Here is a 25356-nt window from a genome sequence, read left to right as displayed (position 1 = left end):
AAGGCCCTGCATGCTATTCTTTATTAAAAATAAACAAACAAACAACAAACAAAACCTCTGACTTTACTTTTTCTTTAGGCTTCCATGACTGTCAACTTGACAGATCTCGAGTCCCCTGTGAGGAGACTCTCTGGGCATGACTGTGGGGATCATCTTGATTGTACTGATTGCTATAGAAATACCCAACTTAATTGTGCCTTCATTTCCTCACCATGAGGGACTGTACCTAGAGGTGTGAGCTAAAACCAAATGTTTTCTCCCTTAAGTTACCTTTTTTTAAAAAAAAAATGTATTTTATGTGTATCGGTATTTTGCCTGCGTTTGTGTATATGTCCCATATGTGAGAAATGTCTGTGGGAGTCAAAAGAAGGCACTGGATCCCCTGAAACTGGAGTTAGAGACAGTTACAAGCTGCCACAGGAGTACTAGGAATTAAACCCCAGTCCTTTTCAAGAGCAGCCAGTGTTCTAAACCACCAAGCCATCTCTGTACCTCCATTGAAGTTCCTTTATCATAAAAATAAGAAAAGAAAACAGCTTCATGGCAGATCCCTTAAAACAAGCCAAGCATTTTATACTTTTTGCCCCCATAGAATCATTTACTTGGAGTAGTTTAGAAACATAACTGATGAGTCCATATTAGCCAACAAGGGCTCCTTTTATTCATTCAGGGGTAGGTTTTTGAAATGCAGTGCAACTTTATAAGTTTATAAGTCAAGAGTGCCAGTAAAGCAAGCCAGCTAGGTGCAGAGTAATGCAAGAAGCTTGCTGGAACCTTCCAGCCCAATGGGCACGCACCCTTGACACCAGCAGCTAAAGCTGCTGTCCAAAAGGTGTCAAACAGATCTCAGAATGAGACAGGGGTGCCTACTCCATCCAAAGCTCAAATCTGTCCATCTGTGCTTGCCATATACAATAATGTGCAAAACAAAACCCTTAAAAATATGTTCACACAGGGTCACAGAGCAGGCTCTGTCTGCTGTGGCTATTGGCCTGAGAAGCATCATAGCTGTGCATGAAAAGTCAGGCAGACTCCATCTTTCCAAATGCCGTGCACTGCCATCTGACTCGGGTCTGTCCACTACCTCAGAGTCCTGCCAGCCAGGCCTTCACACAGGGGTCTCCTCTGCCACCTTTTTTAAAAGTCCAGTAGCCAGCAAGGAGTGGTGAGGGTCCTCGGAGCCATCTGCTTCCCGGATCTTCAGGCGGACTTTCTGATTGGTCTTCCTCCATTCCGAGTACAGCTGGCAATGGTATCGGAAAGAGACCTGCGGGGGCAGTCCTGCAGTGGGTGGGAAGGTAGAGACAGGCCTCCACCCTAGGGAGGAAAGGGAGCCCTGGCATTTGTCATGGGCCAAACCTAGAAGCAGTGCCACCTCTGGGCATTTTTTGTATACTATGCATGCACTCACCCATTTGGTCCACTGAGGATGCTCTAATAAGCTCCGAGTCCTGTAAAAGTGGGGGACCCACCACCTCGACCCCAGCAGGAAGTATGGCTCTTCTAACAGTTGATGAGAATGTAGTCTTACCAGTCTCTTGGAATTATTTAAACCCAACCAATCACACAACTGCCCAATCTGGAAGCAACCAAGGTGTCTCTTCATAGGTAAGAAGATAAAAATGGTGGTGCATTTACAGGACTGGGAAAATAGCTCGACTGGTAAGAGAACTTGCTTCAGGACATAAGTTCACAATCCCATCATCCATGTAAAGAGCTGAGCAGGACCCTGTGCCATACCTGGGACCCAAAAACTGGGGAGGAGAAGGAGGTAGAGACAAGAGAATTGCTAGGACTAGCTAGCTGGTAACACTCACATGTGTACATACACACATACCCTCCCTACACACACACACATACACACACATACATACAACCATCTGGGATGGTTTGTATATGCTCAGCCCAGGGACTGGCACTATTAGAAGGTGTTGTCCTGTTGGAGTAGGTGTGTCGCTATGGGTGTGGGCTATAAAACCCTCCTCCTAGCTGCTGGGAAGTGATATTCTGCTAGCAGCCTTCGGATGAAGATGTAGAACTTTCAGCTCCTCCTGCACCATGTCTGCCTGGATGTCGCCATGTTCATTCCCTGATGATGATGGACTGACCCTCTGAGCCTGTAAGCCAGCCCCAACTAAATGTTGTCCTTTATAAGACTTGTCCTTGGTCATGGTGTCTGTTCACAGCAGTAAAACCTTAACTAAGACACCATCACTTACACACACACACACACACACACACACACACACACACACACACACACACACACACACCCCTACCTAAAAGAAGTAAGAGATGGAATTGCAAATCACTGGTAAAGTGCTTGTCCAGCATGTGGCTGGTTGCACCACTAAGAGTCCAGCTGGTACTGTAGGAATGTAACCTGAGTAACTGGGTAAATCCAGGTCAGGACAGTCACAAATCTAAGGTCTGCCAGGACTACAGAATGAGTTCAATGCCTGTCTGAGTAAGTTAGTGATACTGTCTTAAATACCAACACAGAAGCAGGCTGGGGATGAGTTCAATGGTGGCTTGCTTGCTTGGTATATGGGAGCCATGGACTCGATACTAAGTATGGAACGAAAACAAAAGTGGGCGATCAAGGCCACTTAAGGCATGGAGAAAACTTAAATTCAAACAACTAAGTGAAAGAGGTCAATTTAAATAGGCTACATGCTATCTTGCTGTATGACTCCAAGTATCTGACATTCCAGAAGAGGAAAAACTTTGGAGACAGTAAAAAGATGGGTGGTCACCAGGGGTGTTGGAAGAGAGAGGGACAAACAGGTGGAGAACAGAGGAGTAATAAAAAAAAATGTACAATCAGTACATTAAAATGCTCAAGTCTCTAGGTTCAATCCCCAGCACCACAGAAAGAAAAGAGAAGGAAGAGAGAGAGGGAGGGAGGGAAAAAGGGAAAGAAGAAAGAAAGAACTTCATCAGTAGTGGCCCAAAATACTATTTGTAACATGGGGGAGGGGGGAAATCCTACACATTACCAAAAGTCTCAGAGTATGTCAAAAGGAATTGATTAAATAAATACGGTACAGCCACACAATGAATTGGTGTTCTTGGGAGCCATCCCCTTTTCTTTTGAAGGATATTAGCAAGGATAAAACAAGCAGGTATAAAGCAGTACATATGTTTTCATATACTTTATATATTTTAACATGTGCCCCTTTATGATAGGAATGCATCCTGAGAACTGTATCACAGCCTTGCTGTGCAGACACTGGCAGTACTAAGACACCACTAAGCAAAACTGGGTAAGTATTCCACCGACTGAGCTACATCATGGCCAGGTTTCTTTCTTCCTTCTTCCTTCCTTCCTTTCTTTGTTTCTTTGGTTCTTTTTTTTTTTTTTTTTTTTTTTTCTGGAGCTGGGGACCCCACCCAGGGCCTTGCGCTTGCTAGGCAAACGCTCTACCACTGAGCTAAATCCCCAACCCCCCTTTCTTTGTTTCTTTCTTTGTTTCTTTGTTTCTTTCTTTCTTTCTCTCTTTCTTTCTTTCTTTCTTTCTTCCTCCCTGTGTGTCTTTTTTATTAACTTTTTATATTAACTTAATTTCTTCTTTCACAATTTCATATACGCATACATACATTCTGATTACTGTCACCCCCCACTCTCTCAACACTACCCCCACCCTCATCAAACCCTTCCTCCCTACAGAGCCTTTCCCCATATTCATGTGTTTTGTTTTACTCTGTGTGGCCATGGATTCTGGTATACACCAGAACCTGGTGGGCCCAGCTGTGGATATACAACTAAAGATAATTTCTCCCTTTCTCCAGAATCTATCAGAAGCCAACAATTCAACAGGGCAAGGTAAGGGCTCCATTTTTAGAAGGTTTTTAATCTATATTTTTGTTACATTTATTTAGGTATTTCCATGGCAGCATGTCCCATGGCATCCTATGGACAGATGGCAACCAGGAGTCAGCTCTCACCTTCTACCACATAGTCCAGGAAGTCAAACTCAGGACCAGCTGCTCTACTGCTAAGATATCTCACCTACTCTCAGTTTCTTAGTATTTGTTCCACTTCACTCCCAATCTCTTCCTAGCTTCAGCCTTTTGCTGATCTGTCTTCCTTCTTCCCACCTGACCCATAGTGATTAAATGTCCTTGTGCACTTGGAGCAAACGGCTCACTGCTGGCTTCGGGCATCCCCGGACCTGTGTTCCAATGCCAACCTGGAACAAGGAAGCTGAGCGGACCACTCCCAGCAGAAGCAACACTCACACACAGCCTAGGGATCCCAGCTGAGCCCACCCACATGGGCTTCACCCACTCACCAGTGTCCAGAGCACATAGATGGTGAAGAGGGCGATGGTGAGGGCAATGAGCCCTACAGCCTCCAGCCGGCTATGCAGACGGAGGTGGTCCTGGGCCCCTCGCAGGCACAGCCAGCCTGAGATGGCGGCCAGTGGTGTGATAAACACAAAGCACACCATGTCACAGCACAGTGTCCGCTTCTCGGTGCGCGGCCCTGGGTCCTTCAGCCACTGTAGAGGAGCAGATGATGGATAGAGGTTATGTGGAGGGGTGCGCAGAACAGATAGGGTTGGGGGGGGCCTGTAAGCCTGGATCTTCATTTATGTATTAATAAAATGGAGTCTGCTGAGTATTTGCCCCATTTTTCTGATGTGCAAATGGGGATATCAGAATAGAAGAAGAGTTAATAAATTCATGCAAAATCATAGACTGACTATTCCTATTCTAAAAAATCTATAATCCAAAATGTTGTAAAAATCTGAAACTCTAAAACATAGCAAAATGGGGAAAGGGGAACTGGAGAGCTGGTCCAGACGTTAAGAACACTTGCTACTTCCAAAGGTCTAGAGTTCGGTTCTCATCAGCCATGTTAAGGGCTTATAACCAACCACCTGTAACTCCAGCTCCAGGGGATCCCATGTCTTCTACTGGCCTCTCAGCACCTGTACCCAAGTGAACATATACACATATTCCTAAATAGAAAATAAAAATAAACCCTTGATTTGTTTCTTTGCTTCTGAGATCTCTCTATGTGGTCCTGACTGTCCCGGAACTTGCTTTTGTAGACCAGGCTGGCCTTGGAACTCACAGAGATTCTCCTGCCTCGGCCTCCCCAGTGCTGGGATTAAAGGTGTGCTGTTATGGTACAGAAGTAGAAAAATTCACACCGTGAAACTGTGTGTGTGCGTGTGTGTCTGTCAATGAAGGTCAGATGAGGGAGTCAGATCCCTTCAGAAGCTAGGGTTACAGGTGTTTGTGAATGGCCTGATGTGGGGGCTGGGAACTGAACTTCAGGCCTCCAAAAAAATAGTAAGTGATCTCACTGCTGAGCCATGTCTCTCCAGAAGAAGGGCGAGAGAGAAAAAGAAAGAACTGACACCATATATGTTGACTCCAAGACACTCAATGAGCGAGTCCTTGCCTAGTGTGAGCACAGCCCAGGGTTCAACCCTAGCAATATAAGAAACTAATTACAGTAACATATTTTCATAAACCTATCTTAGGAGTAGAGCATAAGGTATATATATACACATACACATATATATACACGTACACACACATACACACACATACATATATATTATTATTATTATTATTATTATTATTATTGTCCATGAAAACATTCCTAACTCCCCAAATACTCGAAATCAAAATCATTCCATTCCCAAGTTTTTTCTTTTTTTTCCAAAACAGGGTCTCATGTAGTCTAAGTTGAATATGAACTCAACAATATATAGACGAGGCTGGCCTTGAACTTGTGATTCCCATGGTACCACCTCCTCAGTGCTGGGACTATAGGCATGTGGCATCATGAGGAATTTTATGAAATGTTAAAGATCAGATCCAGGGCTTCATGTATGTTAGGTCATCTACCAGATGAACCACAGATCCCAGGCCCAATGTGTAGTCCAGTCTGGCCTTGACTCTATGATCCTTTTGTCTCTGACTGTTCAGCATACGACCTGTGTGCCCCACCACAACCAGCAAAGCATTTTGGATAAGGGTTATAGCACCCTTTGTCACTGCATTGACAGACTCACAAAGATGATGGACCAAGAGAAACAATCATGGTTCATTAAAAAATCTAGGGAAGGCAGCAGAAAGGATCCCTGTTCTCGTATGCTAGTGAGGAAGATACACAACAGGGAAAGTTAGGGGCAAGCAAGATGGCACTTGCCACACAGGGTTGATGATTTGAGTTCAATTCCCCAGAACCCACATAATGGTAGGAGAGAACCAACTCCCTGAAAGTCATCCTCTAACTTCCACATGTGTGCTGTGCCATACACACACACACACACACACACACACACACACACACACACACACACACACACACGTACACGCACACACAGAGAAAAATGTAATCTTTTTAAGTGGTGAAGATGGCCAGGGAGCTAAAGACCTTGTAGAGTGGACAGAGGAGTGGGAAGGGAGACAGCACTGCAGACAGCAGGAACATCACAAAGGGCAAGCCCTTTTAAACTGGTCTGAGACAAGGGTAGATGGTTTATGCAGATACTGGTCCCACTCACTGCCCCTTGGAGCCCAGCTCCCAGGTGGGCTGCAGGTTTTATTTGGGTCTCTCAAGTGACCTACAGCAGCCTTGACTGAACTAGGCAGTACTGGTCTCAGGACCTGACATTGTTCTACACAGTTTATCCCAGTGCTGTTCATGCACGGATGGCAAGCACTTTAACCACCGAGCCATCTCAATTTTTTGTTCAAAACACCTCAGATGTTTGTTCGAATATCCCCAAGGATACAACAGGTATTCTTTAGCCTAAATTGGCTTCAAACTCCCTATGTAGCCAAGAATGACCTTCAACTTCTAATCCCCTTGCCTCTACCTCTCAAGTGCTGGGATCTTTACTGGATTCTACAGATTAATCTCAGGACTTCATACAAGCTCCTCCTGGCCTCAGGGCCTTTGCACTTGTGCTCTCTACCAAGACTGTCTTCTTTCTAGGCTCTCTAAATTCCTGACTGTCACCTCGGATCTCAACTTGGGGATTCAGCCTCAGCCAAAGTCTCTCCCTCACTCACACAATCCCAATCTTTGTGTGTGTCTGTGTTGGTGTATGAGTACAGGAAAGCATGTATCACAACATTCAAGTGGAGGTCAGTAGACAAACTCAGGTGTCCAATCCTCATCCTCCACACTGAGATGTCTCCCTCATGTGTAAACCAGGCTGGCTGGCCAGTGTGTTTCAATGTTTGATAGCCAGTGTGTTACCTCCCATCTTGCATTAAGGATTACAGAAATAAGCTACTACACCTGGCTTTATGTGGGTTCTGGGGATCCTTGTGCTTTTATGGCAAGCACTTTATCTATTGAGCTATCTCCCAGGTCCTAAGACTTCAAGTGTTGCCCTGCACAAATCCCATCCTGCAACATTGCCCTCTTTGATGTTTAGTGAGTTTTTTAAATTAATTAATTTTTCACATGCATTGGTGTTTTGCCTCTATGTATACCTGTGGGAGGGTACCAGATCCCCTGGAACTGGAGTGACAAGCAGATGTGAGCTGCCATGTGGGGCTGAAACTGAACCTGGGTCCTCTGTAAGAGTAGCCAATATTCAACCACCAGCCATCTTTCCCATCCTGTGATGTCTAGTGTTAATAGTCAACTTGATAGAATCTGGAATCACAGAAGATCAGAGTCTCAAGGAAGAACTGTCTAGATCAGGGTGTGCCTGTGAGGGATGTTCTTAATTCATTAACTGAGGTGAGAAGACTCTCGCTGTGAACTGATGGGTTCACATCTCATAGGCTAGCCTGGATAGTAAAAGGAGAACTACGAGAACTGGTGGTGTCCCCTCTCCACTTCTGGGCTATGATACAATGTCACAAACCATCTTGTTTGAGAGATAGTCAGTCCACCACTAAAACTTTACTTAGGAGATGGAGTGTGACCTGGAACTCTGAGTCATAACAAAGTCTTTCCTGTTTAACTTGTTTTTGTCAGGGTATTTTATCACAGCAAACAGAATAGGAACTAAGACACCCTCATAATTATCCCTACCAACTAGCCTGTCTGGAGGTCATGTGGCCATTATTAACTGTGGGTGTCCTGGTGACCAGGACCAGCACTTGACAAAACACTGGGCACACCAGAGGTACTCAAAGAAACACTTTGTGATCTGAGCTTGGGAGCACCTACTGGTAACCCCAGAAACCAGAAAAGTCTGGGACAGGAGGATTCCAAGCTTTGGGTCAACTGGGCCTATGATAGGTAGGTAGGTAGGTAGGTAGGTAGGTAGGTAGGTAGGTAGGTAGGTAGATGAGAGAGAGAGAGAGAGGGAGTGGGGGGAGAAGGATAGCTGGCGAGATGGTTAAGCAGGTAAAGGCACTTGTCAAGCACCAAGCCTGACAAGTTGAGTTTCTTCCCAGGTCCCACATGAGATAACTAACTTCTACATGCTGTCCTATAATATACACTCATAATCTATGGCACATGTGTATCACACGCACGCGCACACACACACACACACATACACGGGGTGGGGGCAGGGACAGACACAGGGACAGAAAAGAAGAGAGAGGGAGGGACAGGGACAGGGACAGACACAGGGACAGAAAGGAAGGGAGAAGGAGAGAGAGGGAGAGGGAAGGGGGAGGGGGAGGGAGAGAGAAACATACATATATACATATAATTTAAATTTTAAAGTATTTGAAGAAGAAACAATGGGATGACATAGTAGAACATAACATTAATTCCAGCCCTCAGGAAGCAGAGGTAGGCGGATCTCTGGGAGCCTAGCCTGGCCTTCATAGGGATTTCTACGCCAGTTTTAGAGCTACTTAGAGAGACCCTGCCTCAAAAACTACCCCCAACAACTGTGGTAGCTGGAACATGAGGCTCACAGATAGCTCAAAGTCAGCTTGGTCTGCATAGCAAGTACCAAGCTAGCCAGGGTTACATGATGTAGCCTTGTCTTAAAAATAGATAGACAGACGACAGATGTAAACAAGTAAAAACCTAGGCATGGTGATGAACTTATTAATCCCAGGATCAGGACTTTAAAGCCAGTCTGTTATAATAAAGCAAGCTGTAGGTTACATGAGACCACATCTCAAAAATATAAGAAAGAACTAACAACGGTAGCCCTAGTGTTCAAGCCTTGTGATCCTGACAGTCAAAGTAGGAGCACCTCCATAACCTAACCCTGAGTCCCAGGCCTCCCTGAGATAAAATGACAATACCTACTTTACAAAAAACAAAAAACAAAGCCAGCCCAGCATGGTATTACATGTTCATACTCATAACACTCAGGAACCAGAGACAGGAGGAAAGTAGCAAATTAAAGGCTAATATTAAAAGTGGGGAGCTGGCTAGGACTGGGATTATGACTCAATTGGTAGAAAGCTAGCCTAGCATGCATGAAGCCCTGAGTTCCACTGCTAGTACTACATAAACCTGAGGTGATACAGCATGCCTGTAATCCTAGCACTTGCAAAGTGGAAGCTGGATGATCAGGAGTTGGAAAGTCATCTTCAGTTAAAAGCTACTATGAGGACAGCCTAGGACACTTGAGAGTGTTTCAAACACAAAACCAAACAACAATCCCGGAGGAGAGGGGGGTAGGGCACGGCAGGGAGGGGCTTGCAGACCTATTGGGTTCCCACAGATCAGCAGATCCCTCCCAGCACAGGCAGGAACATAATCAGCTTTCCCAGCTGACCTGGGTCGCTGCTACATCTGTCCTCAAACTGCCCTTCCTCCTTCTGGATGTCCAGTCTCCCCCAAGCAATATACCTCTGTGAGAGGTCGGGGCCTCTTTTCCACTGCAAACTCAGTGTGACACAGCTCACAGTAGCTGGTGTTGGAGGAAGACAGCCATTTCTCCAGGCAGCTCTTGTGCACAGCTCCCAGGGTGCCAGTACAGCCACATGGGGACAGCAAGTTCTCCCCATTTGCTCCCTCATGGCAGATTCGGCAGAAGGGACAGTCACTGGAGGGACACAGAGATAAGACTTGTGAATGATGGATGGTAAGCTTCTTGTTTAAACTGATATCAGTACTTGCTAGCTTATAAGCTCACTGTCACTCCCACGATGCTATTTGGTAAACCTCTGCACATCGTTCAACAGCCCAGCTCCAGATGTCCTCTTCTTCACGTAACTTTTCAAATTCCCATTGGTAGGCCCATATGTTCCCTCCCCAAAGCTACTGTGGGCTCTTTGTAGCCTAGAGTGAGCAATCCTATCCATCCATCGGCCTGCCTAATGCTCTCTTCTTTTGGTGAAACACTATCATGATATTCCTACATAAATATCAACTCTTTGTGGTCCTTCTGTGGTCCATTCTTAGTCGTTCTGATGTTTTATCTTGTCAACTTGACAGGAGGTAGAATCACTCTGGAGACAAGTCTATGGGCATGTCTGTGAGAGGTTTTCTAAGTTAAGTTAAGGGAGTGGAAAGACCCACCCTAAACATGGATGATACCACTCCATGGTCTGGGGTCCTGGAGTGAATGAAAGAGAAGAAGCAGAGACACAAGAAAGCTCAGTGGATAAAGGTGCTTGCTGATAGGTCTGATGACCTGAGTTCAATCCCTGGAGCTCACATGGTGGAAGAGTTCTGACCTCCATACACATGCCATGGCAGATACAAATACACATGCCATGGCAGATACAAATACACATGCCATGGCAGATACAAATACACATGCCATGGCAGATACAAATACACATGCCATGGCAGATACAAATACACATGCCATGGCAGATACAAATACACATGCCATGGCAGATACAAATACACATGCCATGGCAGATACAAATACACATGCCATGGCAGATACAAAGGAATGCGCACACACAACTTTTTAAAGAAAAAAGCAAAGTGAACACAAGCACTCGTCTCTCTGTTTCCTAAGCTTCCTAACTATGGGTGTAATATGACCAACCATCTTGTGTTTCTGCCATTGTGACTTCCCAGACAGTAGCTTGGAATTGTAACTCAGAATCAATCTTTCCTTTCTTAAGTTGCTTTGGTCAGGTGGTTTGCCAAAGCAACAAGACAAATAACTAATACAGTCCTCAAGGACTATGGCACACACATGATCATACACATATATACTAACACACATCACATACAGGACTACAACACATATACTACACTAACACATATCACACACACACACACACACACATATATATATATATATATGTATATATATATTACAAACACAAGATTTTTTAAAAAAACATTATTATTATTTTTTTTTCTTTTTCTTTTTTTTGGAGCTGGGGACCGAACCCAGGGCCTTGCACTTGCTAGGCAAGTGCTCTACCACTGAGCTAAATCCCCAACCTCTTTAAAAACATTATTAAAACTCCTGGCTCTATCTGCACATAAAAGTCACACTGTCTGAAAAACCCATTCATGTGAGAAAATTACTTATTTGTTTTTCTGTGCACGGCTGAGGAAGGCAAAGGGAGGGATGGGCCAACAGGCGTAGAAACCATGCATACACAGCTGCTTTGGGGAGTCTCTAATCACAGCCCAGTCTCTAGGGAAGTTGCATTCTTCCTGGGGCTGCTCAGGAAGGCAGGAGGTGTGGCTTTGGTGAACCCATGGACTACCCAGTACATGAGTCATTGTTTTTTAAACATTTCTGCCCAGAAAGCATAGTTGTCAGGCGTAACTTCGTAACTGTTCAAATACATATACAGAGAGAGAGAGAGAGAGAGAGAGAGAGAGAGAGAGAGAGAGAGAGAGAGACTCTTTATTCTCCATAGGGGTATTTTCCACTCCCCAATCCTTTTCTCCAGTTTTCCTGTTGTGTGGTTGAAGCCTGGCTACTTTTAAAAGAGCTCAACAGAGGGCTTGGGACTTAGGCTCAGTTGGTAGCATGCTTGCTTAGTAGTCAGAAAGCCCTGGGTTCCATCTCTACCACCAGACCCACAAGTCTGTGAAGCCAGCACTTTGGAGTTAGAAACAGGAAGATCAGGAGTTCAAAGCTGAAGCTCAGCCTAAGCTTACATCTTTCCTTTTAGCCAAGTCTCTAAGATGCTCTTTCCTTCTGCAGTACCAAAGGTCCACTGGCCAGACTGAGGAGCCACTCAGCTAGTAAGGAGCTTCCCTGCAAGCATAAGAACTGGAGTTGGATCCTCAGCGCCCACAAAAATACCAGCTGGGTGTGGTGGCCCATGTGTAATTTAAACTAGCAAAGTCATCAAGTTGTGAGTTCAAGTGAGAGACCCAGGCTCAGTGTGTGTGTGTGTGTGTGTGTGTGTGTGTGTGTGTGTGTGTGTGTGTGTGTGTTTTGGAAAGAACCAATAAAGATACCTGATGTCACCCTCTGACCTCCACAAACACACAAGCACACAATCACACAAGTACACAAAACTGAACGTATAAGTACTCACACACATGCAAACTCTCACACAGGCTTGCAGTTATACACCACACACACACACACACACACACACACACACACACACACAGACACACACAGAGAGAGAGAGAGAGAGAGAGAGAGAGAGAGAGAGAGAGAGAGAGAGAGAGAGAGAGATCTCACAGGAAAGGACTCTCCATTCCAGAAATCAACTCAGGGAAGGAAGCGGTGAGAATCTCAAGAGCCATGTATGCTTCCTTTCTTCTGGGAAGCCTGGGAACTTGGGAACACCAATTCCAACAAAGGCAGAGAGGGCAAAAGTTAACAGTTTATTGAGCACTCTTCATATGAAGTACTTTTGAGACCATTTTGTTTTTGTTTTGTTTCATTTAATTTTTCTTATCTTACACACACACACACAAATCACATGAATGAATGAATGAATGTGTGTGTGTGTGTGTGTGTGTGTGTGTGTGTGTGTGTGTGTGTGTGTGTATGAATGAGTATATGGGTCATGACCTATGGGTGAAGGTCAGACAGAGGACAAGTCCCTTGTTTGAGGCAGGGTCAGTACTGTATGTTCCAGGCTTGCTTCTCTGAGCTTTTGGGGAGTTTCCCATCCCCGCCTCTCTGTAGGAATGGTTAAAGGTTTGCAGGCTTGATTACATGGACTCTGGGGATTTGAACTCAAGTCTTCATACTTGCATAGCAGGCCTTTTACCAACTGAACCAGCTTTCCAGTATGTTCTTATTTATGTTAAAATAAGATATGTTAAAACATGATTTCCAGGGCTACACAGAGAAACCCTGTCTTGAAAAAGAAGAATCAAAAAAAAAAAAAAGACATTGTTTCATAGGTAGCCTTGATTGTCCTGGAGCTCACTCTGTAGATAAGACTAGCCTCAAACTCATAGAGATATGCCAGTCACTGACTCTGAAGAGCTAGGATTAATGATATATGCACCATACCTGACTTCAACTTTTTTGTTTGTTTGTTTTTAGGCAGGGTCTCATATAGCCCATGTTGGCCTCTAACTTGCAACCGTAGCTGAGGACAATCTTGAATCCCTGGCCCTCTGTCCCTACCTCTCCAGTACTGAGATGCCAAGCATCTGCTACCGTGACTAATACTTTGTTTTTATATTTATTTAAAGACAGAGTCTCACTACGCAGTCCTGGCTGGCCTGGAACTTGTTAAATAGACCAAACCAACCTTGAACTCAAAAATCCACCTGCCTCTGCCTCTGAGTCATGTCTGCTACCATGTTCCTTTGTCCCTAGAACTCACTGCATACCCGAGGCTGAGCTGGGGGTTCACTGTGCTGCACAAGCAAACTCAAGCCGACATTGCTCTGCCCTGGGATCCAGAACTGTGGCTACAGGCTGTAATTTAAGTATAAGACTGGGCTTCATCTATCTCATTCTCACAAAGCCTGGAGGAAAGTACTCACTCACTTCCATTTTAGGTTGAAAAGTCCAAGAAAGCTAGACAATGTGGCACACATCTGTACTCCCAGGGGTAAAAGGCAGAGGTGGGAAGTTCAGGAGCTTAAGGCCAGCGAAGCTACATAGAAAGCTTGGGGTCAGAATATGTTACATGGAATAATGCCTTGAGAACATTAAAAAAGGAGGAAGGAAGGAAGGAAGGAAAGGTGAAAAGGGAGTGGGAGCGGAAGGAGAAAAGAGAAGGCAGGGAGAGGGAAAGAAATGAAGCCTGGAAAAGTTATAGCAGTGTGTGTGTGTGTGTGTGTGTGTGTGTGTGTGTGTGTGTGTGTGTGTGTGTGTGTGTGTGTGTGTGTGTGTGTGTGTGTGTGTGTGTGTGTGTGTGTGTGTGTGTGTGTGTCTGTGTGTGTGTGTGTGGGGGGCACACACTGAGTTAGTCTCAGGGGCTGGCCTGTGAGCAAGCATGTGGAGGTCTTCCTAGGGTTTCACTGAACTGGGAGTCTGCATTTCCAGCTAGGCTGAAATGCTAGCCAAAGAGCTCTCAGGATCTGCCCACGTGTCCTGCCCAACTGTGGTTAGGTCTCTCTTTCCGTCTTTATGTGGGTTCCCAGGGCTGAACTCAGGTTGCCAGGCACACGGAGCCAGTTTTTAATACACTGAGACATCTCGCCGGCCCAGCATTTTCAGCTTATTGCCCTTTCAACTTACAGTGGGCTCCTCAGAACAAACCTTCATTATGGACAGGTGCAGCAAGTCCCCACATTCTGAGGACTGTAACACTATGTTCTCAGAATAATCTGACCAGAAAGGCATTTCAATTTGTCCCAGGTCCCTTGGAGACAGAGGCATCCACAGGTGTGTCACCCTCTGCATTGCTTCTCCAAAGCCCCAGGTCACTGGTGTGATCCACCCATCTGGGCATGACAGCCTTCATCTTCATCAGAATAGCTGGAATTATTTGCCCGTAACCTTCAAGACCCAGCCTGTTGACAACTGGCCTTCCCTCCTAGGAGGAGGAGGTGAGGTCATTGGATCCTCCCTTGAGATCCCAGACACTAACTCCTGCACCTCTTCCTGCTAAAAATACTCCATTATTTCTCAGTTACGTGTGATCTTTTATGGTCTAGGAGGTGCTAGACTACAGTACATGGGAGCTTCATGAAAGGGGACTGACTCCATGTATGATGCTATAGGAAAGTCTTCATCAATGCTGGGTGAGACTTTCTGGTGATTCAGCTATTTCGGGTGTGATGGTTTGTATATGCTTGACCAAAGGAGTGGCACTATTAGGAGGTGTGGCCTTTTGAGAAGTAGGTGTGGCCTTGCTGGAGTAGGTGTGTCACTGTGGGGGTGGGTTTTAGACCCTCATCCTAGCTGGTTGGAGGCCAGTCTACTCCTAGCTATTTTCAGAACAAGAGGTGGAACTCTCAGCTCCTCCAGCCCCATGTCTGCCTAGACATTGCTATGTGCCTACCTTGATGATACTGAGCTGAACCTCTGAACCTGTAAGCCAGCTCCAACTAAATGCTGTCCTTTATAAGAGTTGCCTTGGTCATGGTGTTTGTTCACAGCAGTAACACCCTAAGGTATCTATGCTCCTGTAAGTAACCATACACCCATGCTGTAAGTAAGCCACGTAAACTCATTAGTCCCCACAGCTAGACTTTGGTGTGTGTATGTAAAGGCCAGAGGTCAACATCAAGTTGATTCCTCAGGGGAAGTCCACCAGGTTTTTCAAGAAAAAGTCTCTAATTGGCCTAGGACTCACTAATTGAGGTAGCTGGGCTCACCAGAGAGTTCCAGAGACCTGCCTGTCTCCACTTCCCTAGTACTGGGATTGCAAACACAAGCTACAATGCTTGGTTTTTTATATAGATTCTAGGGATGGACCTCAGGTCTTCAAGCTTGCACAGCAAGCATTTTATCGAATGGGCTGCCTCCCTAGCTCCACTGATAGACAAATACTCTAAATACTTGGCACACACGTGCATGTGTGTATATGTGTATGTGTGTATGTGCATGCGCTAATATATACTAAATTATTAATATATATTATTAAATTATTATATATATACTACTTGTGTCTGTGAGGAGAGAGTACCCAAAGAGGCCAGAAGAGGGTGTTGGATCCCCTAGAAATGGAGTTACAGATAGTTATAAACTGTCTATTGTTGGTGCTAGGACCTTAACTCCTGTCCCTAAAAAAGCAGCAGGTCTTTTTACCAATGAGCCATCCCTCCAACATAAGCATTTGGCTCTTTTTCTCTGGCATATTAACCCCTTTGCCTCTCTCAATGACTGGACTCCTGACCTCAGACTAGTAGAATATCATTCAACCCAGAGACAAGTGGGGACAAAAGCCTGGCTACTCATGGTCACTACTCACCTCGGTGTATCCAAAGCCCGGATGACAGTTGAGAGCAGCCGGCCATCCCTTGAAGTCACTTGAGCTACATACTGAGGTGGTCCAAGCCCTGTGGCCTCCACAACCTTGGAAAAGGCAGGGCTGCTAGAGCAGTCACACAGGGAGCCAGGGAGGTGGCAACAGTCACCTGTCGTCATGGCCACAGGGAGCCTCCTGTCCTCAGGGCCTGAGGCCCATGGTCCCAGGAGCCTGGAGGTAGGGGAGCAGAGAGATCAAAGGCAAAATTAGTGAGTCACAATAGCAGTTTTGTTTCTCTTTTTAGATGTGTGTGTGTGTGTGTGTGTGTGTGTGTGTGTGTGTGTGTAAACATGTGCAAAGGAACACAAGTAGAAGTCTGAGGTGGCAAGAGAGCCTTGTCTTCCACCTTATTTGAGACAGTCTCTTTCTTTGTGCTGTGTGCACCAGGCCAACTCACCCGCAGCTTCCAGAGAGTCTTCTGGCCCCTCCTCCCATTTCACAGTATGAGGACTGGGGTTACACGTAAGCTTTATTGTGTCTGACTTTACATGGGTTCTGGGGATGTAAACTAAAGCCCTCACATTTCTGCAGCTAGCACTTACCCACAGAATGTTCCCAGCCTGAGTCCCTCTTTTGATCTCACTATATATATATATATATATATATATATATATATGTTTTAAGGGTTTATTTATTATATGAGTACACCGTAGTTGTCTTTGGACACACCAGAGAGGGCATCAGATCTCATTACAGATGGTTATGAGCCACCATGTGGTTGCTGGGATTTGAACTCAGGACCTCTGGAAGAGCAGTCAGTGCTCTTAACCGCTGAGCCATCTCTCCAGCCCGATCTCACTATATTTTACTTTGTGTTTATGTGTAGGGATATTTTGCCTGCAGGTCTGTCTGTGAACTACTGCCTGATGCCTGCAAACACCTCCTGGAACTGGAGTACACATGGTTGTTAGCCACCATATGGTTGCTAGGAATTGAACCCAGGTCCTTAGGAAGAACCACCAGTGCTCTGAACCTCCAAGCCACTGCCACAGTCCCTGACCTCACTACAATGCAGACTAGCCTGGAACTTAAGTTCTAAGCCTTCTGAATGCTAGATTATAGATCATGCCTGGCTCTTGAGTCCTGTCTTGGCAAAGATTGTAAAGGTTATTTACTTGTCACACTGAAACAATCAAGAGTCACCTGGGAAATGGCTCTCAAGGAGGAATTGTCTAGACTATTTTGGGATGCAGTCACATGCCCTTGGGGGACATGTTTTTCTTTTTAAATTATGTTTGTTTTGCCTGTATATGTTTATGCATGTGGACATGTATGTTTCAGAGCATGCATGTGAGAGTCTGAAGATAGCTTGCAGAACTCAGTTCTCTTCTTCCACAATATGGGCCCTAGGGGTTGATCTCAGATCAAGGTTGATGACAAATGCTTTCACCTGCTGAAACATCTGGCTGGAGTCTCTCCTACCTAGGGATTTTCTTAATTGGTTACTTGAGGCGGAAAGACCCACACTGAATGTAGGTGGGCTACACACTGGACTGAATGAAAAGGACAGAGTGAACTGGGCACTAGCCTACAGGCATTCATGCACTCTGTTCCTGATTATAGATGTGATATGAATGCCCTCCAGCCCTTGCTACTGTGACTGCACTGAAGTGATAATCTGGAACTGTGAGCTAGAATAACCCTTTCTTCTCCTCCTCCATGGTTTGTACATGCTCAGTTCAGGGACTGGCACTACTAGAAGGTATGGCCCTGTTGGGAGTAGGTGTGGCCTTGTTGGGAGTAGGTGTGACCTTGTTGGAGTAGGTGTGTCACTATGGGTGTGGACTTTAAGACCCTCATCCTAGCTGCCTGAAGTCAGTGTTCTGCTAGCAGCCTTCCCATGAAGAAGTACAACTCTCAGCTGCTCCTGCACCTGCCTGCCTGGATGCTGCCACGCTCCCACCCTGATGATAATGGACTGAACCTCTGAACCTGTAGGCCAGCCCCGATTAAACATTGTCCTTTATAAGAGTTGCCTTGGTCATGGTGTCTGCTCATAGCAGTAAAACCCTAAGACATCCTCTAAGTTGCTTTTGTTATGGTATTTTATCAGTTCAACAGAAATGACACTAAAACAGGGCTCTAAGACTATGGACAAAGACTTGCCTCTTTGAATCTCTGTTTGCATTTGTAAAGTGTGGGTGAGAACGCTCCCAGCTGATGTACACAACTTAGGACAGCTGGGACTTGTGCTGGATTTTTCTCTCATTCTTTGAGAAAAAGAAAGGCATGGCCCCACTTCCTAATCCTACAAATCAGATTTTCAAATCACATTTTCACATAGAGGAGCATTGATTGAAAGTGACTGCACACCTGTGTGCCAGGCCCTTTGCTCGGTTTTTTAACACAGCCAGAATCACCCTGTTCTAGCTAAAACCAGATCCTTGAGACTGTGCTCAAAACATTTAAGCTGTCTTTATTTACTGAAAGCAGAATGCACCTAGAGAGGCTGGGAGCATGGCTCGGGTAGAGTAGTACCTAGAATCCACTGAGGGCCTGCGGCATAGAAAGCACTGCCCTAGGATGCACGAAGGGGTGGGGGGATGAAGGGAACTAGAAACGTAATGTTTTGCACCGGAATGGTGAGTCACTCAGGTCACTTGTGACTCATGGCCTCTGTCCAACTGTGTACCCTAGGAGACCTCAGTTCATCAAGAAAATGACACTTTTGTGTCCTCAGAAGACCAGTTGCTCTGTCCTCAGTTCCCAAGGAGAGGCTACCGGAGATAATGAACACCTTAGGTAGCCATTCTGAAGTCTGCTCTGGGTAACTTTAGTGGGATTCTGCCCTCTGCCTCAGGGTCTAATCAGCAAAAGGGAACTGTACGAAGACTGGTCCTGTTCTCCAGAGTAGCATGACTAGGATTCTAGCTTCTCAATTGGTGGAAATTACTTCTATGAATGTTTTCTCCTTCCTAGTAGTGGGGCTTGAACGTAAGAGATCTGCCTTACAGGGGTTGGGGATTTAGCTCAGTGGTAGAGCGCTTGCCTAGCAAGTGCAAGGCCCTGGGTTCGGTCCCCAGCTCCGAAAAAAAGAAAAAAGAAAAGAAAAAAAAAAAAAAAAAAAAAGATCTGCCTTACTAGGCAAGCACCATATCACTAAGTTATATGCCCAGCTCCTCCCCCACCACCACATACACATTTCTCTCCTAACCAAGTAGGTTTTGGAGGCTCAAACTCAGGCTCGATGGTCAATGAACTATCTCACCGGCCCATAATGTTTTAATTTCAGGCAGAGTATCACCAAGCTACTTGCTGAAACTTGCTCTGTAGCCTAGACAGACCTTGAACTTAAGACTTTCCTGACTCAGCTCTTCAAATAGGAATGTGCCATTAGGGGTGACTCTTACAAAAATCCATGAAAGTAACAGAAGGCTCATTAGGCATCAATCCAGAGCTAAAGATCACTGGTTTTAACTTGTCCAATACCCAGGACTATTATCAATAAGAGTTACATCCAGAGCCCACAGCAACCCTAATGGTATTTTAAGTTCCAACTGATAGGGCCAGCCTGGCCCCAACTCAGCTCTTACCAGTACTGCCTGTGAAAATCAGAAACCCAAAAACACGGAAAATAAATTATTAACTGACTTTTTGTACTCAGCCTGTTGACAAATCAGCTCTTCCCTGAAGAGCTCAGCTAAAAACCCAGTACAATCTCCTAGGCCTCCATGGCCCAGCCGGAGGTCAGATAAGCAAGTATCAACCAAAGTCAGACACAGCCAGGAGGAAGGCTGAGGGCCAGAGATAACAGCTACAGGGCATCGGCCAGGCTGCTTTGTTGTGGACACTGATGTTCCTTCAACCAGAATGTACAGTTGAGAGGTCAGTGGGGAAGCGCTGAGCCCTCCAAGAGAAAGCATGCAGAAAAAAGTCCACCTCAACCTCGGATGATTTGTTTTAGATTCTTTCCCTTACCATCCCTTCTCCCCCGTGTCCCCTTTTATCTTTTCTTTTTTGTTTTTTAAAGATAAGATTTCTAGGCTGGCCTAGAACTCACTGTATAACCAAAGATGACCTTTAACTATCATTTTTTAAAGGTTTTTAAATGTTATTATTTGTATTTTATTTTATGTGTATGGGCATTTTGCCTGTGTGTATATCTATGCACTACATGCACATCTAGTGCCTATGAAGCAAAAGGGCATTGGATCCCCTGGAACTGGAGTTACAGATGGTTGTGACCACCATGTGGACACTGGGAATTAAAATCCAGGTCCTGGGCTGGAGAGATGGCTCAGTGGTTAAGAGCACTGACTGCTCTTCCAGAGGTCCTGAGTTCAATTCCAAGCAACCACATGGTGGCTCACAACCATCTGTAATGGAATCCAATGCCCTCTTCTGGTGTGTCAGAAGACAGCTACAGTGTACTCATATACAAAATAAATAAATAAATCTTTAAAACCCAGGTCCTCTGGAAGAGCAGCCAGTGCTCTTAACTGAGCCATCTCTGTAGTCCCAACTCTCTTGATCTTTGCACCTTCATCTTCCAAACACTGTCATTTTGGGAATACCATGATGGTCTATGAAGTTCTGGCCATGGAACCCAGGGCTTTGTGCATGCTAGGTGAACACTCTACCAACTGAACTACATCCCCAGTGTGCACGCATGTGCCTCCCCCCCCCCCCTTTTCCCACTTTCCTTTCTCCCTCTTTCCCTCCCCCTCCTTCTCTCTCACTCTCACTCTCTTTTCTTGGTGATAGGATCTCACTAAACAGTTGAGGCTGGAACTCCTGATCCTCCTACCTCTGTCTTCCAAATACTAGAAGATGAAAGACCTTAGAATTCATATAAACAAGTGTGCATTACAAGAACCATCACAACTCCTTACTTTACCTACTATTAAGGGGGGAAATCCACCAACAGTAGTAAATTTGCTCACATGTCCTAAATTGTAACATAGTAACAACAATGCTGAGCAGAGTAGCACATGCCTATGATTCTGGCACTCTGGATACTGAGGCAAGAGGATCAACAGTTCAAGTTTATTTTGGCTACAGAGACTGGAGGCCACGTGGGGCTACAAGAGACCTTGCCTCAAAAAACAAACCAAACATCAGGAGGTAAAGGCATGGCCTGATGTTTGGTTTGACCTGAGTTCTAGTCCCAGAATCACGTGATGGAAAGAAAGAACACACATGCACACACTCACACACTCACTCAACTCACTCACTTGCACATTTAAAAAACATAGTAATAGCAGCAAAAATGTATTAACCACTGCATACTAAGGCTGGGGTGGTGGCTCAGTTGGTAGAATGCTTCTCTGGCACGCACAGAGCACTGGGTTGCTCCTCATGACATTATAAAACAGCACGCAGGATATGGGGGTACACACTCGCCATCCAAGCACTCGGGCAAGAGGATCAGAGGGTCAAGGTCATCCTCAGCTATATAGTGAGTTTAAGGACAGCTTGGGCTACGTGAGACCCTGTCTCAAAAATAAACAACACACACAAAATAGTAGATCGTCAAGCTATCTGCCTAAGTTCAAACCCAAGGAATTGTTGTGAAGTGTCTCCTTCCAGGGTCACATCCCTGGAGCACCTCTCTCGGACTACTCCAGCTAAAATGACACAGGCATCCACACAGTTCACTCATGGCATTGGGTCCTCTTCCGAAATGTTTTCTCTGTTAATGGACCTACCACACCCATCTTCATGCTCTTCGATGAATTCTGGAAAAGAGGGACCTTGCTGGACATTTTTTCCTGCTGTCCCCAGCACCTAGCCCTAGTTCTAGCACAGAGTGACTGCATGTAGCATTGCTGCATTCACTTCTTATTCCGACACTGTAAGTGATTGGGAGACATAAGTCTCAGAGGCTGTCCTGCCAGTCTCTATAATGAGAAAAAGTTCTAGGGCTACTGGGATGGATTTCATCTGGTCCTCACAACAAAACTATGACGTAAGTCCAGTAATTAGCCTCGATGATTGAAAAAGAGACCACACTTCAGAAAGGGATGCCTATTTATTCAAGGTCACACAGCTAGCAAGGGGCAGTGCCAGGATTTAAACTAGACAGTGAGTTGTCTGGTCCTCAAGAGACATTAGGGGTTTTGTTGTTGTTATCTTGTTTAATTGTATTTGCTATTAATTTTATCATGTTTTTTTTTTTTTTTTTTAATTTTTTTTTTTGGGGCTGGGGACCGAACCCAGGGCCTTTCCCTCCCTAGGCAAGCACTCTACCACTGAGCCAAATCCCCAACCCCCAATTTTATCATGTTTTATTAATTTCATTTTACATGTATGAGTGTTCTACCTCCATACACATATGTCCAGTGAGTGCTTGAAAGGACCAGAAGAGGGAATCGCATCCCCTCAAACTGGAGTTACAGATGGCAGTGAGCCACCATGTAAGTTCTGGGAACTGATCCCAGGTTCTCTGCAAGAGCAGCAAGAATTCTTAACCAATTCCAGCTCCTAGTTTTTGTTCCTCTGTTTTTTGAGACAGTGCTTCATTACATAATCCATACTGGCCTTGAATTCTTAGTGATTCTCCTGCTTCAGCCTCCTGTGTGCCAAGATTGCAGGAATTGCACTGAGATTCCTTTTTTAGATTAATGTATTTAGGGGATTTTTGGGAGGGGGAGGGGATACGCCAATAGAGAGTAGGAGTAAGGGTTTATTGACAAGCATGTGGGCACCTTACCAGTGGTTTCATCACTGAAGAAAATGCTTCTTCCTCCCTCAGCAACCATAAGTTGCCTATAGAGTCTGAGGAAAAGGTAATATAAGTAACACCTGGCCCTCAAATAAATAAAACCTCTGCCACTGAGCTACATTCCACCCTTTCTTTTTCACCTAGAGTCACATAGACTTTATGACTATGTGATTCTGGTTATACCCATCATGCAGCAGTCATCCTGCCTCATTGGCTTCATTCTCCTGAGAGCTTAGACTGACTACAGGCATGTGCCACCAAGCCTAATACCGGGTTTCTTTCTTTCTTTATTAAAGGCTGGTAAGATGGTTCCTTGGGTAAAGGTGCATGCCACCACCAAATCTGATTAGGAGGAGATAACTGAATCCCAAAACTGTCTTCTGATCTCTACATATGCTAGAGTGGGTGAGGGCTCACAAACTACACATAAACAAAACAAACAAATGGACAAATGTTAAAAACACAATTGTGGGTTAGAGAAATGGCTAAGTAAATAACACTATTTACTGCTCTTGCAAAGGACCCAGGTTTGGTTCCCAGGACCCATGTGGTGGCTCACAACTGCCTGTTCCAGTTCCAGAGGATCCAGCACCCTCTTCTGGCCTCTGAGGGCTCTTACATAATAGACATAAATTCACAGAGGCACACATACATTTAAAAAAATGGTATGGTGGCACACAGGTTTAGTCCCAACACTTGGAAGGCAGAGGCATTGGGATCTCTAAGAATTCAAAGCCAGCCTATTTTCCATAAGGAGACCCAGGGCAGCCAAGGCTACGGAGTAAGCCCTTCTCAAAAATAAAATAAAAATAAAACAACCAAACAAAACCAAAGCTGCACTAAGTAATCAAGCCAGGCCTTGAAGTCTTCCTGCCTCACCCTCCAGAGTAGCTGAGATAAAAGGCCTGTACCACCATGTTCTATGGTCTAGGCACTTTACCCTGGCTCTGCCACTGATACTGTATGTCTGGTTAAAGTTAATTTGCTTTTCTGGGCCTCATCCATCTCTTTCTTATTTTAGGGTGTGTGTGTGTGTGTGTGTGTGTGTGTGTGTGTGTGTGTGTGTGTGTGTGTGTGTTTTGGTAAAAGCAGGGCCTAGTGCATGCTAGGCAAGTACTGAGCTACATCCCCAGTCCACAAACTAAGTTCTAATCCCAAGTTCTACTTCTTATTTGTTTGTGTGGCCTTGGGAAACGGCTTTAACTTCCCTGAACTTCAATTTGCTCATCTAGATGAAAGGAATTACTTTTAGTACTTCAACCCCACTAACCACATAAATTCTGTCTACAGAGTTTTTTTTTTAAAGTGTTTTCAATTGTATTTATTTTGTGTGTATTTATGCATATGCACGTGGGTGTGCCTATGGAGTTGAAAAGACAACTTTTTGTTGTCAGTTTTTCTTTCACCATACTGCCCTCAAAATTGAACTCAGACAAGCACCTTGACCAGCTGAGCCATCTTGGCAGTCCCTGACTACTGTTTGAAAAACAACATTTTCAGTACAGTGCACTGAGTAGCTTTTTGTAAAGCTCCCAACTCTTTAAAATGTTAATAATTATCCAGACAGAACCGTTATGAAGAGGGTTTCAGATTGGCATTAGCCACTTTTGATCACCTACTGTATACCAGGCGCTTTTCTCATCAGCCATCTCCTAAATCAGGTTGGCTCCGAGATGACCCACTTTTCATAGATGGGGAAGTCGAGGCTCACAGAGGTTCCTACTACGTGGCGAGGCCCGGAGACCTCTCACCAACGTCGAAATGATAAATAACTGAGGTGCCTGCGTCCGGAGCAGGGATAAGGCCAAGGGTGCAGCCCTGTCTCGCCCGAGTACTCTGCCGGGGCCTCGAACCCGAGACCTGGGAGACCTGCCTACATACTTGGGCCAGACCCGCTCGCTGTTCTGTGCCTACCTGTTCTGCGGCCGGGCCGGGCGGCCGCGCAGGCCCCTCGGTTCTCCCTGGCCCGGGTCCCGGCCCGGCCCGGCCCGTCAGCAGCGGCTTGCTCCGGCTCCGGCGGGCACCTGCGTCCGGGCACCGCCCGCCGAGCCGACAGCACGGCGAACCAATGGAGACTCCCTCTGAGCACCATCTGCCAATCAGCGTACACGTCCCGCCCAAGGAGGTGGGGCCTTCAAAATATTGGGACGTCCTGGGCGGTCCAGGCCAGCAGCTCCTGGCTCCGCCCCTGCCGCGTTCTGGCCCCGCCCCCAGAATGGGCCCCGCCTCATCCCGGCTCCACCCCCATCCCAACTCTGGCGGCAGACCGCCAGAGCCTGCAGCAGAACAAAGACACGCTTAAGTAAACAACTTGACCCTTGCCCAGTGACTTCTTTCCGCTTCTTTTTTTTTTTTCCATTTTTTTAAAAGGCATTTTTAATGTAGATCAGGCTAACCTCAAAACCGCTTTGTAGCCAAGGATGACCTTGAGCCTCAGATCCTCTGGCCTCAACTTTCCCAGTGCT

The 25356-nt window shown here is 45.6% G+C and overlaps 1 protein-coding gene across 3 annotated transcripts; it reads right to left on the bottom strand.

Moving 5' to 3' along the window:
• Positions 1 to 47: 47 nt before the first annotated feature.
• Marchf2 (membrane associated ring-CH-type finger 2) lies at positions 48 to 24950 on the bottom strand. Of its 3 annotated transcripts, none has more exons than XM_032910097.1 (5): positions 24806 to 24950; positions 16171 to 16398; positions 9755 to 9950; positions 4296 to 4505; positions 48 to 1317 (listed from the first exon to the last, which is right to left on the bottom strand). In XM_032910097.1, exons 2-5 carry the CDS (start codon positions 16344 to 16346, stop codon positions 1201 to 1203), a joined length of 699 nt encoding a protein of 232 aa, XP_032765988.1. In that variant the 5' UTR covers positions 16347 to 16398; positions 24806 to 24950; the 3' UTR covers positions 48 to 1200. The 3 variants fall into 3 exon arrangements, with proteins under 3 accessions (XP_032765988.1, XP_032765995.1, XP_032765982.1); XM_032910104.1 differs by having other exon boundaries at positions 48 to 1281; XM_032910091.1 differs by having other exon boundaries at positions 282 to 1267.
• Between the last annotated feature and the right edge of the window lie 406 nt (positions 24951 to 25356).

The sequence above is a fragment of the Rattus rattus genome, chromosome 1 (genome assembly GCF_011064425.1).
Source record: "Rattus rattus isolate New Zealand chromosome 1, Rrattus_CSIRO_v1, whole genome shotgun sequence".
In the NCBI taxonomy this organism is placed as follows: Eukaryota; Metazoa; Chordata; class Mammalia; order Rodentia; family Muridae; genus Rattus; species Rattus rattus.
The sequence above is the reverse complement of the archived record's forward strand: the minus strand, read 5'-3'. Positions and strand labels throughout refer to the sequence as shown.

Coding starts and splice junctions, on each gene's coding strand:
- Marchf2 (XM_032910091.1), bottom strand. CDS start 16,346: ATGACGACAGGTGACTGTTGCCACCTCCCTGGCTCCCTGTGTGACTGC. Junction 9,951..16,170: donor CGGGCTTTGGATACACCGAG/GTGAGTAGTGAC, acceptor GTGTCCCTCCAG/TGACTGTCCCTTCTGCCGAA. Junction 1,268..4,295: donor TCTATGTGCTCTGGACACTG/GTGAGTGGGTGA, acceptor CTGCCCCCGCAG/GTCTCTTTCCGATACCATTG.